At 45.0% G+C, this 13,752-nt stretch overlaps 1 protein-coding gene across 1 annotated transcript; it reads right to left on the bottom strand.

The window, feature by feature from the left end:
- Window positions 1-13,040: 13,040 nt before the first annotated feature.
- Window positions 13,041-13,752, bottom strand: LOC133896300 (uncharacterized). The gene has a single exon (XM_062336879.1). It carries the CDS (start codon window positions 13,743-13,745, stop codon window positions 13,371-13,373), a length of 375 nt encoding a protein of 124 aa, XP_062192863.1. The 5' UTR covers window positions 13,746-13,752; the 3' UTR covers window positions 13,041-13,370.

A 13,752-nucleotide genomic window follows, 5' to 3' on the forward strand; every position in this document is an offset into this window, starting at 1 on the left:
GTAGATGCGGCTAGGAGTAAAAGGCTGTCTATACTAATGCTCTATAAATACTGTTTCGTCTCATCCCCGTGCCGCACCAAGTTCTTTCTTTACAACTCTAGCTGCCTCATCTCCTCCTCCCCGACCGCCCTCCTCCCCGACGACTCCTCCACAGCCAGCCCTCCTCCCCGGTGGCCCTCTGCGCTCCCCGATGGCCCTCCTCCCTCCTCGGCGGCCCTCCTGGCGAACTCCCTCCCCACGGCTCCTCCATCACCAGCGTCTCCTCCATCCCCAGCGCTCCTCCCCAGCGACCTCCCTCCCCAGCAGCTCCTTCAGCCCCGGTGGCCCTCCTTCTTCCCCAGTGGCTCCTCCATCCCAGGCGTCTCCTCCATCCCCAGCGCTCCTCCTCGGCTGGCCCCCTCTCTGATCCTCTCTTCTTCACGCACTCTCAAGTGTTTTGTTGTGAGCTTTTACTCTCCCTTCCTCTGGACAGTAAGAGCCTTGCAGATTATTGCTCTGTGATAAATGATTGTACTGAGGTTGGGCACAATATCTAAGTAGAATAGTGTATAGTCTTGTTTAGGGTAGCTCTGGATACTTGTGTTGGTGTTATTGTCTGATATTTACTTGTGCACCGAGGAACATCTGTAGTTGGCTATCAAAGGGCTGTCTATTTCGCTTCCTGGTTGATTATTGTTGTGATTTAGAAGCAGTTTGCTATGTTGTTTCTGAATGCTTATATTGAGTTAGCCCTTTAGCTTTGCTAGTCTCTGTCTTTGTGCTATTTCAGTTCAGTTTGTGCAATCTGTTGGTCATAATAGTAATATCTAGGGAGATTTTTAAACTGTGTCTAGGCTATACTTACTAGTTGAGAACTTAGATAATTGTCCGATCGATGATGTGTTCAACTGTACAATTAGGGGCATGTCATCTAATGACTTGAGGTCAATTGTCTGGAAATAAACTGAGAGCAATTTTATACATATTATGTTCTTACTGTCAGTTCTTTGAAGTACAATTGTGGTGGTATGAGCTAAGGAAATTTTTGTGTGTGATACATTTTATGGCCTTAAAACTTGGTGCATTTTTGTATTTATCATAAAAATTATTGTAGACTTTTTTATGTACATCTTGAGTCCTTCGTAGTGTTGAGAAATTGTCTTCTATATATTATACATGTTCATAGATCTAGTTTCATTATAGATAGATATTATTAGACAGAATCCTTTTCTTGCAGTGATGTGGTTGGTCGTGTAACTGAAGTAGAAGAAGTGAGGCATTTCTCTACCTAGACTGATAGTTTGCATCTCATATTTCTAGATAATATTTGGCGTTTGTAATATGATTACCTAATCTGATCTTAAAAGTATGGAGGTCAAATGTATTTATTTGTGAATATAGATCCGCTTTTGTGCATATCTTTACTGCAACGGTGGTCTACCTGTCTCTGGAAATTACATTTATGCTTAGAGCTATGGTAGCATGAAAAACACCTCAATACAATTGCAAAATTTGAATCTTTGATTTTAGAGATATCAGTCCAGGTCTTTTTACTAGTTGATGCTTAGGAATATTGCCTAATTGATGACGAATTCGCTCGGAAAATTAGGGAGCAGGATAATTTTTTACATGATGGATGATGCTTTTCCATATGAACTATTGGCACATAAATGGTACCCTACTGCTGAATTCAGCATATCGAATGTGCAGATACTAATAAGATCCATGTAGTACTGCATAATCAGACAATTTATTGCAATAAAATCAATCTCTGTTTACCGTATCTATCCTTACTCCTTTATTTGTCTTTCTAATTGCTTCTACTTTTACCCATCCAATCCAAAGTCCATCGGAGTTACACTCCACATTTGCAAGTATCTATAAATATTTCTAAATATTAAACAGGAAAGATATCATATAGTATGCTCTCAAGATAGGAGAAGTACACAAACCCCCATTCTTTTCTCAAATGGTCCACACTATCACTATATTAATAGGAAATCCTTACGAATATTCAAATATCATTGTAGTAGGTAATTTTAGCCCTTGGAGGATCAATGGGAAGAGTTTGTGGCAAGGTGCTAGTCGGAGGAATTTCAGCAATAGAGTCAGGCTAACAAGGTGCGCCAGTCATGCAACATGCACCCACGTAGGCTCAGCACTAGTGGGTACGTGCGCAAGGAGTTGGATTAGGACAAGGAGGATGAGGAGGCAGCTCGGAAGAACTGCTCCACACCATTTTCACAGATCCCGGAGGGGCGGGCCTGAAACTGGTTCTGAGGAAGTGCTGTACGCTCAGCCACTAGTTCCATCACCTTCAGGAAGCAAGAAACCGAGCAAGTGGCTCAAAGCATCCTGTAACTTTTGGAAGAATCCACTCAAGGATCATTCCAACTATCTTGAGAAAAAGACATACTAACCTCAGCTCTAGGGAACAAAAAGCACCCGGGTCACACGCATGGCATAGGTGTTTCCGTTCCATGGAAGTTGAGATTCCCTGATGACGCCGATTCATATAGGAGTCGAAGGAGAAACAAAGCTGAGCGCAAAGCAGCCGAGCGTGAATGGATGAGAATGGAGATTGTCGCTAAGGTTGAAGCAAGGATGAAAGAACATATGGATATGCTTGCAGAAAGGATGGAACAACGGATCGAAGAGCGAGTATGGGCTATGAGGTAGCAAGATGCAGCCACAACACTTGAATGTCCACCGGCTTGGCACCGTAGCAGCTGCGCATCTACAACAGATAACGCTCCAGATAACATGTTCGATCAACATGACTTCCCTATCGGAGGATTTGAAGGTGACCCCCACGTCGACGACCTTCCAAAAGAAGTCCCTAGTGAGAGATACCCCGTCGATGACATAGAGGCGGCCACCAAGTGCAAGCTCCTACTGCCCACCACTGTTGGCTCTGATAACATCATTGAGGTTGGCACAGGCTTGACGTTCCCATGTGGCGGGGAACAGATGATTCACAGACTCCCGTTGCAACCTAGTTACGCTAGGGTGTTAGTGGATATGGTGTACAAGAATTGCATATCCCTCCCACTCCCTATTCCCCTAGAGGATGATGCCAAGACACTTGGGGAGGTCGTCCACTCCATCCCGTGGCCGAAGAAGTTCATAACACTGGTGGCCCCTCTACTGCCTCCGTAGCCTCTATCTCCAGTATGAGACGGTAGCGACTTCTCTTTTCGTCGTGCTTCGCCAAAGGTCAAATCTCCTTCTACACCACATGAGCAACAAAAATTGTCCAGCAAATCTGGCCAACAGTCCACCAAAACGGCACTTCCCGGAAAGCACAGAGCCAACAAATAGAAGGACAAGAGCAAGGAGGTAGAAGAAGAACCTCTATCAAACACCTACATGACAGGCCAGCCGTTACTAAGCAAGAAAGCTTTAGAGCAATTGGGCTTGGCAAGTATGATTCTGTACAACCTATACATGAAGAGGATCCATGAGGAGAAACATCTTTCTCCTCATAGTTTTAGCGCCAAGTACCAACAGCAATATTTCCTACAACCAGCTAGAACCTTCCTCGTGACCTTTGAGGATTTATTCCTCCTCTACCGCCGTGACAAGCTGGACGTTGGTCTAATGAAATGTTGGGCACTATAAGTGTTATTAATTGCGGTCTATGCTTAATGAACTGCCTAACTCATTGATATGCTTATTCATCTACATTACTCTTATGTGTAGACATATGATTCAAGAAGACAGGAGAGAGAATTCGAGAATTGGATTCCTAGAAATACAACCATTTGTACAAATGCTTTTTATAACGACTTCTGTTTCATAGTACAGACGACTCGTTACTGGAGCCATCTGTACTAGGGGAATATCACATATGGCTCAAAACTTTGAGCTGTCTGTGATATAGTAACAGTACAGACGGCTCAAAACTTTGAGCCGTCTGTAATATTACATGGCAAAGATGGCTTGTTATCAGAGCCATCTATACTGTTGCTATATCACAGATGGCTCAAAGTTTTGAGCCATCTGTGATATTCCACTAGTACAGACGACTCCAGTAACGAGCCGTCTATACAAATCTTTTGTACAAACGGTTCAAAACCCATCTGTACAAATCAAATTTGTACAGACTCTTTTTCACAGACAGTTCGAAAAAGCATCCCGCACGGGGTTTCCAAACCGTTTGTACAAATGTTTTCTCTAGTAGTGTTTGATTATATTTATGGCTAACCGAGAGTGAAAATAGAGTATGGCGGAGAGACATGTTTCCTGGCTCATGATGTGTAGGTGTAGGACGCTACATGGTGATCAATGGTAAGGCGATGAAGGGCAAGTGGAGGCTTGGTGCCGACGGGCCGTGCAACACCGGGTGGAGCCATGGGCGATCTACATCGCTCACATGAAGGGTGTAAGAAAACATGGTGGGAAGAAAAGGTGATGAAAATGGTGTTGACCAAGTCAAGATCGAAAGGCGATGGAAAGTCAAGAGGTGGCATGGTTACAGGAGCGCAAAGACTTGAAGGCATCAAATGTCATAGCGGAGGTTGAACATGCATCGACATCAAGTAGTCATGCTTGGAGAAGCATGCAAGACGATTTTTCCCGGTTTCTCCTCAAAACTGGAGGCGGAGTCAGAGGATGTGTGGCATCATCACAAAGGTTGCGTGGAGATGAAGCAGAGTCGTAAAGGCATCGGGTCCATCCAATGGACAACAAAAGAGTTGGACCATTTTGCCCTTCGAGGATAATATCTATATATTAGTCTTTAGTGGCAGTTTGAGAATTGTCCATTTGCCTATATATATGGGAGAGAGCTGGTGCAAACAGACCTCTCTAGGACTTATTTTCATTTGGATATTTCTTAGGCATGGTTAGAGTTTCAAATAGAGAAGTTAGGGTTCATAGCTCTAAACTTAATCTCATCAAAATTGGGAGGATGAAGGGCGGCTTCCAAGCTACGTATCTATAAATCTTTCTATGTTCTTATTTCTATTCATCAAATGTTTAGCAAATTTATGATGCTGTTGATCTCCCTTGTTCTAATCTCGTGTTCTTGAAGATTTGGTTGATTTTTCACTCTTTGCTTTTGGCAGCGATTTCGAGTGATTTTTTTGGGGCAAAAGGTTGCTAGGACATGTGTGAGAACATCTAGAGTGGTTCCAAAATAATTTCCTCACACGAGTACCTTTTATTTGTTTTTCTCTAAACTTTTTCTCTCTGTGTGATTTTGGTCAAATTCACGAAATCGAGGGTGAATTCTTTATCTCTTTGAGTACCTTTTACTACTTGTGGGTGTGAGATTACCCACCGGCACGTCGATGCATCAGTAAGTCTGGGGTGATCGTGAGATCCCCATCGTGTCGTGCCCGATGCAACCACGTCTAGCAGTAGGAAGGCGGACGTTCCACGAAAAACTTAAGAAAGAGGAACGGTCTCTTTAGCAATTATACTTGGTTAACTATCTATCTGTAGATAAATACCTTAATTGAATTAAATATATTTTGTATTAGCTGCCCGTGTATATGTTTATGGATGAAAAATATTACCAAAAATGCATATTAGCATGGGTATGAAAAAGTCTTATTTATATCTATATCACCCGTTTATCTGTAAATTTTTGTGACATGAGGGCTTCATATAACCCTAGTCTAAAAAAAAATCATCCAACTCAGTCTCTCACCCACCGTCCCACCCGACCACCCTTCACAGCCACCTCACACTTGGTCTCTCAATCTCTGATCTCCAATCTCTCATCTCTCTCCCCCTCTTCGGAGGTGGCACCAAGATCACGAAGGTCAAGCTACTAAGCCCAAGGACAACCTGATCATTAGCCAGGTCTACCGGCTCATCACTTTCCAAGGTGTATATCCATCCATTCCCATATAGGAGACTTATTGCTTCTTGGATTGGATTGCTCTAGATTTTGCAACCCATGCAACATATAAATTCTTGATAACTATCGTTTTTACAACACACGACTGTTTTAAAGGACAAAACAACAAAGAATTTCGAATAGTACCTGTAAGAGATGCCACCCAATTGATTTACAAGAAAATCAACAAAGAACTACCACTCAAATCGTGAAGATTCGAAGTAGCAACGAGAAACTAATCCTAACTTACCTAATGCAGGAAAGAATAGGAAAAACAAAAGTAGATGCAATTTGATGATTGGCTTATGTGTTTCAGTCGGCCTCCACCCCCTTAACTATTTATAGGGATGGCTTAGACTTGGGCCTCATAGATTAGGACTCTATTCCACGCCTACACGCGCCCTGTTTGGCCAGAATCATGAAAAGAATCCGAATAGATCTAAAATTTCAAGTCGACTTAGACTCGAACTAAGCACCGTATGGTCCGGTGAGAATAAAAATGTGAACACCGGACCACTCGACGAGTTCAATAAGGATGGAACCCAAAACTCTACTTTAATGCACGTCGGATGTTCCAATGTATGAATTGTGCTCACTGGAGGCTTTCGTCAGAGCAATTCCTAAGACTTCTGAGCTCTCTCTAACAAACCATATTCATACTCACCAGATTAAGCGGCAATCATCGGACACCTCACTAACGGTTTTTTTAGAGAGCAAAATTTATGCAACCTCTCTACAAGATTTTTTGAACTCATCGGATTATCCGATGTTTACACCGGAAACATCACTGAACAATAATTTAAAACTCTCTGTAAGAAATCACTTGAGTGCACCGGATGTTCCGATGACAACACCAAAAGCTTTATCGGACTATTTTCTAGGAACCCTATAATTACTTCAATGAAGTTCTTGGCACACATGAGGAGAGGTTGCCGGCGTTGAATTTAAACACTCTGGGAATCCCGTCTCTAGACCTAATGCCGGGACCAGTGGATTGCCGAGGATGTAGCCGGCACCATGTGAGAGCTTCCAACAGAAACCGAGGCCAATTTTGTTTACATAGATCTCTCGCCACACCAGTCTTAACATAATGCATGCGTTCAAGGGTAACACTCCCAGATCTATCAGCCATGACTGGTGGCTCAGCTATAACCATTCTCCCAAACGAGGTTGGAACGAGCTAGCCATATATGCTTTTAAACTGTGTTGTTCTTTGGTTTGTTATCGGCATTAACTTGGTACATGCAAAAAAAAAGGGAGAGGGTGCTACTTGTATATTCCAAGCGCCTGCACCGGCTACTTGTGGGTGTGAGATTACTCACCAGCACGCCGATGCATCAGCAAGTCCTGAGTGCCACCGGATTGCCTCCAAGCGAAGCCGAATTTCTTTTTTGAACGAACGAGCATTGGGGAGAGACTTATCTGCTGCGGAGGTAGGCCGGCTCCACATGGCCCATGGAGAGCACGTTGGTCGGCCGCGGAGGTTGGGCAGAGGAGTGGACAGTGCCCGGAGAGAGGAGGAATATATACAGTAACGTGGTGAGACTGGGTCGCACCCCTAGCACCTAGGCCAGGAGGCGCCTGGCTGGGCCACTCGCCCGCGACTGGCCCCAAGGAGCACCAGCAACGGTTTTTTATTTATATATTTTTAATTTAAAAAATTACAAAACTACGAACCATTTGGAAAATTTACCAACATAGTTTTCTTCTGTTTGTTTTTCTGTCCATCCAACATGCGGGAGGTTTTAAAATAAAATAGGTAGGAGCATCGAGAGTTGGTGACTGCAGCGTGTACATATCTAGAGCGTGTGGTCAGAGACTTTTTTACCCGGTTTGGATATCAATCTAGACTTCGGATCGACACATTCTTTCTTCTTTATAGTTTATTTATACTTATATACATTGGCTCCATACGTGATCTGTGTTACAGCTACAAAAGACCATCGAGAGTTGCTGACAACAGCATGCATATATCTAAAGTGTGTGATCAAAGAGTTCTTTACCTGATTTGGATATCAATCTAGACTTTGGATCGACGCCTCTCCACCATAGCCCTTTGGTTTTTTCCCTCTTATTCAGCAATGTTTTCCTATTATATTTTGTCACCGGTTAGTTCTATTTTGGTTGCGTGCATCTTATATATAGAGAGAGATCAGGAGTGAATATATAATTACATCCCCTTAAATTCTTTTTCGAAAAAGAACTAGCTAGCTGGAAAGAAACTTCCGCTGACATTCTGGAAGAGACGAGTGGTACTTCACCGTTGTGACCGCGCATGGGGGATGTGATCATGTGACGTGCGACGAAAAACGCCCGCGCCGGCGCCGGGCACGTCACATCCGCCGTTGTAGGAAGCTCACGGCTCGGCGTGGACGCGAGCGCGTGGAGTCCGCGTTCGGAATCGAGCTGAGGATTGGAACGTGACGGGCGCGGGTCATCACCTCAGCCTTTTCACTAAAGATGAGAAATTGACGGAGCACGTGTGAGTTCAGTGATTGATATACCAACGACTTTTTAGTACACAGATCATGAGACAAGGCCCATTGGGATCTGGGGTTGTGTTTGGCTGTACAGGCTTTCACTTTCTCCTGACGTGTTACTACGACCTCGTGAGATCCCCATCGTGTCGTGCCCGATGCAACCACGGGGCGGGGCCGTATCCCGGACGTCGAAGCCCGTCGAGCAGTCGACCTGCTGCTGCATGCCGAGGAACCACAGGAGCTGCTGCATGCCGAGGAACCACAAGGCCACAGAAGCGGATGTGAGGTGCCACGAGAAACGCCCGTGCCAGCGCCGCGCACGTCTAGCAGTAGGAAGGCGGACGTTCCACGAAAAACTTAAAAAAGACGGAATGGTCTCTTTAGCAATTATACTTGATTAACTATCTATCTGTAGATAAATACCTTAATTGAATTAAGTATATTTTGTATTAGCTGCGCACCCGTGAACATATTCATGGACGAAAAATATTACCAAAAATGCATATAAGCATGGGTATGAAAAAATCTTATTTATACCTATATCACTCGTTTATTCGTAAATTTTCGTGACATAGAAGCTACATATAACCTAATTTAAAAAAAATCATCCCACTCAGTCTCTCACCCACCGTCCCACCCGACCACCCCTCACAGCCACCTCACACTTGGTCTCTCAATCTCTGATCTCCAATCTCTCATCTCTCTCTGCCCCTCTGTGGAGGTGGCACCAAGATCACGAAGGTCAAGCTAGTCAAGCCCAAGGACAACCTGCTCCTTAGCCAGGTCTTCCGGCTCATCACTTTCCAAGCTGTATATCCATCCATTCCCATATAGGAGACTTATTGCTTTTTGGATTGGATTGCTCTAGATTTTATAACCCATACAACACAAATTCTTGATAACTATTGTTTTTTAGCGACACATGACTGTTTTACTGGACAAAACAGTAAAGAATTTCGAACAGTACCTGTGAGAGATGCCGCCCAGTTGATTTACAAGCAAATCAACAAAGAACTACCACTCAAATCGTGAAGATTCAAAATAGCAGCGAGAAACTAATCCTAAACTACCTAATGCGCAGGAAAGAACAGGAAAAACAAAAGTAGATACAATTTGATGATTGACTGATATGTTTCAATCGGCCTCCAACCCCTCAACTATTTATAGGGACGGTTTAGACTTGGGCCTCATAGATTAGGACTCTATTCCACGCCTACACGCGCCTTGTTCGGCTAGAATCATGAAAAGAATCCGAACAGATCTAAAATTTCAAGTCGATTTGGACTCGGAATGAGCACCGGATGGTCTGATGAGAACAAAAATGTAAACATCGGACCATCCGAAGAGTTCAATTAGGCTGGAACCCAAAACTCTGCTTTAATGCACGTCGGATGTTCCGATGTATAAAATGTGCTCACCGGAGGCTTTCGTCGGAGCAATTCCTAAAACTCCTGAACTCTCTGTAACAAACCATATTCATACTCACCGGATTATCCAGCGATCATTGGACACCTCACTAACGGTTTTTTCAGAGAGCAAACTTTCTGCATCCTCTCTGCAAGATTTTTTGAATTCATCGGATTGTCCGGTGTTTACACCGGAAACATCACTGGACTATTGTCCATGAGATTTGAAACTCTCTGTAAGAAATCACTTGAGCGTACCGGATGTTCCGATGATAACACCAGAAGCTTCATCGTACTATTTTCCAAGAACTCTGGAATTTCTGCATTTAACGTGCCAGACAATCTGATGAACACACCAGAGCCTTCACCGAACAATTTTTCAGGAGGAACAAAATTTCTGCAGACTTCAACTACTCTACTCACCGGATGTTCCGGTGATACACGGCTTTAATTACCGAACCATCTGGTGCTAAAAAAAACTGAGCCATGCTATTTTTTGCTATCAACACTCTATTTCTTGATGTCCTCTCGTGGAGACTAACCCTTATCTCCCCTGCTTGTGCGCGCAGAGGTGGCGAAGGCGGTAGAGGCAAGGCAGCAGCACAAGATGTGGCTGTGCGAGGAGGTGATCGACGACTGGTAGTGGTAGCAGTGCAATCATAGCTAGGGCACGCCACCCAGGTCACCACGGGTGGCGAAGAGCAGGGACAGTCCACCGACCAGGTGAGTGCTCGCCCATCCCCTGTCCTCTCCTCTGATTCCAAATTGTGTGATTCCAGAGCAGCAATAGTTGATTTGCCCATCCTGATTATTTGTTCATGAATGGAAATAGCTAGAGAAAGAGCGGCATCGTAGTGGTGGCGCCGCGGCAGTAGATGGCGACACTGGAAGTATTGGTGGGTAAACGGGTATGTATGTGGGAGATGCGACGGGTCTGTTCTCGACTCTTCACCTATAGGTGCTCATAGGTATACCTACATGTGTGATAAATTTGATAGATACGGATATAGACGAGCACTACTCGTGACTGCCGTACCCAATTTCTATCCCTACTTTCACTCCTTGCCATCCCTAGTCTGGGGCGGTAGAAAAACAATTTGGGTGACAGGTCAGGTACGGACCTTCTTCGCTGGTACTAGACCTGATCTATTGCCGTCCCTAGTCGAAGGCAGGTCAGTTCCGACATGTCGTGGTCACCTAATCTTTCCCTCCTTTGCTGCTATGCCTATATAAACGCTAGATACATTTCCCAGCACAATCTATTCATCCCCCTTTGGAGTTCCGAGCAATCAAAGCCGATCAAGAGCCCATCACTCAGCTCCAAATCAAGGGGTGTTCGACTGGTCGGTGAAGATGGCGCAGGGTGGTGAGGTGGCGAGGCTAGCGGCGGTGGACGCTAAGCTCGTGCAGGAGCCTGGCGTAGCTGTCCAGTCCAACATGCTGTGTTCCACATCCACACTAGCATGTTGACGACACACTCTGTGCGATGTACGACAACTCCGGCTAGTTTGCGCGGAAGCCTCGCCAAGGCGCCGGATAAGCCGAGGAGCTACTTGGCGTGCTCCGCGGTGTTCGACACCTCAGCCAACCTCGCTCCCCAGCTCCGCCCAGGCTCTGGACGAGGAGAGGAGCTGCTTGGTGTGCTCCCCGACTCCCCCACCGCGGTGTTCCACACCTCCGGCAACTTCGCACACTAGGACACCGGGCGCAGCGAGGATCTTCTCGACAACTTCGCGTGCCAGGCCAGCCTGATGCCAGACGCGACATGAAACTTCGCAGCGTGCTCGTCAACGACCCTGGTGTGGTGTTCGACACCTCCAGCAACTTTGCTCGCCAGGCCAACCCAGACGCCGGACGCGGCAACATTCTTCTCGGCGTGCTTCTCGATGTCCCCGGCGCGGACTTTGACACCTCCGACAAGTTTGCGTGCCAGGCCCGCCCAGGTGCCGGACACGCCCAGTGAATTGTTGGCATGCTCCATGGCTCCAACCTTGGCGCAGCATATGACAGCTCCAGCGTGGTGCTAGATCATGACCTCGTCACGGTGGTCGGCAACTCCGCCACGCTGGCCGAACACATACGATGGCTCCTTCCGGTTGTAGGAATTGTCGGCCTCCTCTACGGCAGTCATCGGGATTGCCGACAGCATGGTCTTCCCCGCTGCGGGCTTTGGGCTTCTTTCTGCTGCTTTTGGGTGGCTGTCACTGGTCATGATCCATGCGCTCCATGCGTAGCAGTCTAGCCGTCGATACTGAGTAAAATGAAGCCCAAGATGTGGATCGTGCGAGTTATCGATGGGGTAAAATAATGGAGCTCTTTCACAGTGGTTCATACTACCTAGAGATAGGAGTTAGTATAAATCTAATTCGACGATTCACATAATTAAATATTTTAGTAATTGTGACAATTTTATTGAAATTACCCACCATACTTTTACTAATAGAAAGATCGACGCCGCAAACGTCGGATCGCTAACCCTAGTCGATGGGTAGCAAATGAACTCTCATGCTAAATGCAGATTAAAATGTTAAAACGGCAATAAAATATTACTCTATTTAGAGATATATAACTGCAGTTAATTACTTTCATGCCACGTATTTTTCTCCTCAAAATAACCCTAATACTACTATACTATTCACATATACTACCTATATTACCGATGAGAAATGAGTAGTATTCTGACTAATTTGAACCGTTAGACTCTAAAAATAGATGACTCATATTAATTTTGGACCACCATAAAATTTCTCAAATAATTTGGAGCTACGCTTAAGTTTGGTGGGAATACTCCACGGCCCATGTCATGTTGGATTTAGGAGTCAATTTGTTATGTTTTCTCTGGCTTCTCGGCGTTAGATGTGATTTTTCTCTTGCTTTGGTCACTGTGAAGTCGTCATTTTACATGTACCTGTAAGGGAAGAGTATGGGAAGCAAATTATGTGAGACTTTTATAAAAAAGATCTTCGCGAGATCTCTATTTGTGTCATGCACTTTCGATCAATAGCTCACGCGTATGCGTATAGGCGTGATGGAAGACACATGTCACACGGAGGCAAGGGTCTATGTGTGAAGTCCGATCTTACATAATTTGCTTCCAAAATGTATGGGCCCTATTCTATCATTATGTTACACTAATTTTTTTTCTAATCCTCGATACAAGTGTTATAATATAGGTCCATCTAATAGGCTACACACATTGACACTCTCTGATAAGCACAATATCTTAAAAGATGTTCAATTGGCACACATATTGATATATTCAAGTTACAATCATGATCGCACTATATAAAATGGTCATAAACAGTATTGTCTTGCTACATGGCCAGAAAGCAGGGACGAAAAAAAAAGATATTACACTACAGCAGTATAACAATTGTACTATTTAGAGGCTCAATTAAAAGTAGAAAACTCTAAAGAAAAATTACAATCCGGATTCCTTTTCATTTCGAAAGGAATATTACAGGCTCCTGAATCGTGTCACTGCAGATGTGGAACAGGATATGCTCTATGAGTTATCAAACTTTGCTAGCAGGTGTTCCATTGACACATATCTCCACTAAATTATCCAGGACAATTACGATACAATATAGAATGAGCAGACTGACAGTGGCCATCGGTTGAAGAATTACTAGAGCATCAATACATCCAAGAATTGCATCAACTATTTGCCGAAAACTCCAAGTTGATGAGTGAAATCCCCAGTAGAAACAGAGCAAAGAGGCCGAAGCAGAGCGCCGGGCTCGCCGCGCCGGCGGTAGCCGTGATGGCGGACGAAACCATGATGAGCCCTATGATGGCAAGGTTGCGACGCGGGAACGCTGCGAGCGCACCTATGTCGGGGAACGTGATGGCGGCAAAGGCCATCGGATTGTCAGTCATCCAGACGCCAATGACGATGAGGTTGACACCAGCGAGAACCCCTAGAAGGCTGAGGTGCAAGAGGTAGCCGCCGCCGTAGGTGATGCCCGCGTTGATAGCGAGCAACACGAGCATCAGGCCAGCAGTCATCGCCCCGCTTTTCGGAGAACTCATCGCCGCA

The sequence above is a fragment of the Phragmites australis genome, chromosome 16 (assembly GCF_958298935.1).
Source record: "Phragmites australis chromosome 16, lpPhrAust1.1, whole genome shotgun sequence".
NCBI classification, from domain to species: domain Eukaryota; kingdom Viridiplantae; phylum Streptophyta; class Magnoliopsida; order Poales; family Poaceae; genus Phragmites; species Phragmites australis.

Excerpts from the sequence above, each read along its gene's own strand:
- LOC133896300 (XM_062336879.1), bottom strand. The coding sequence starts at position 13,745 with ATGAGTTCTCCGAAAAGCGGGGCGATGACTGCTGGCCTGATGCTCGTG.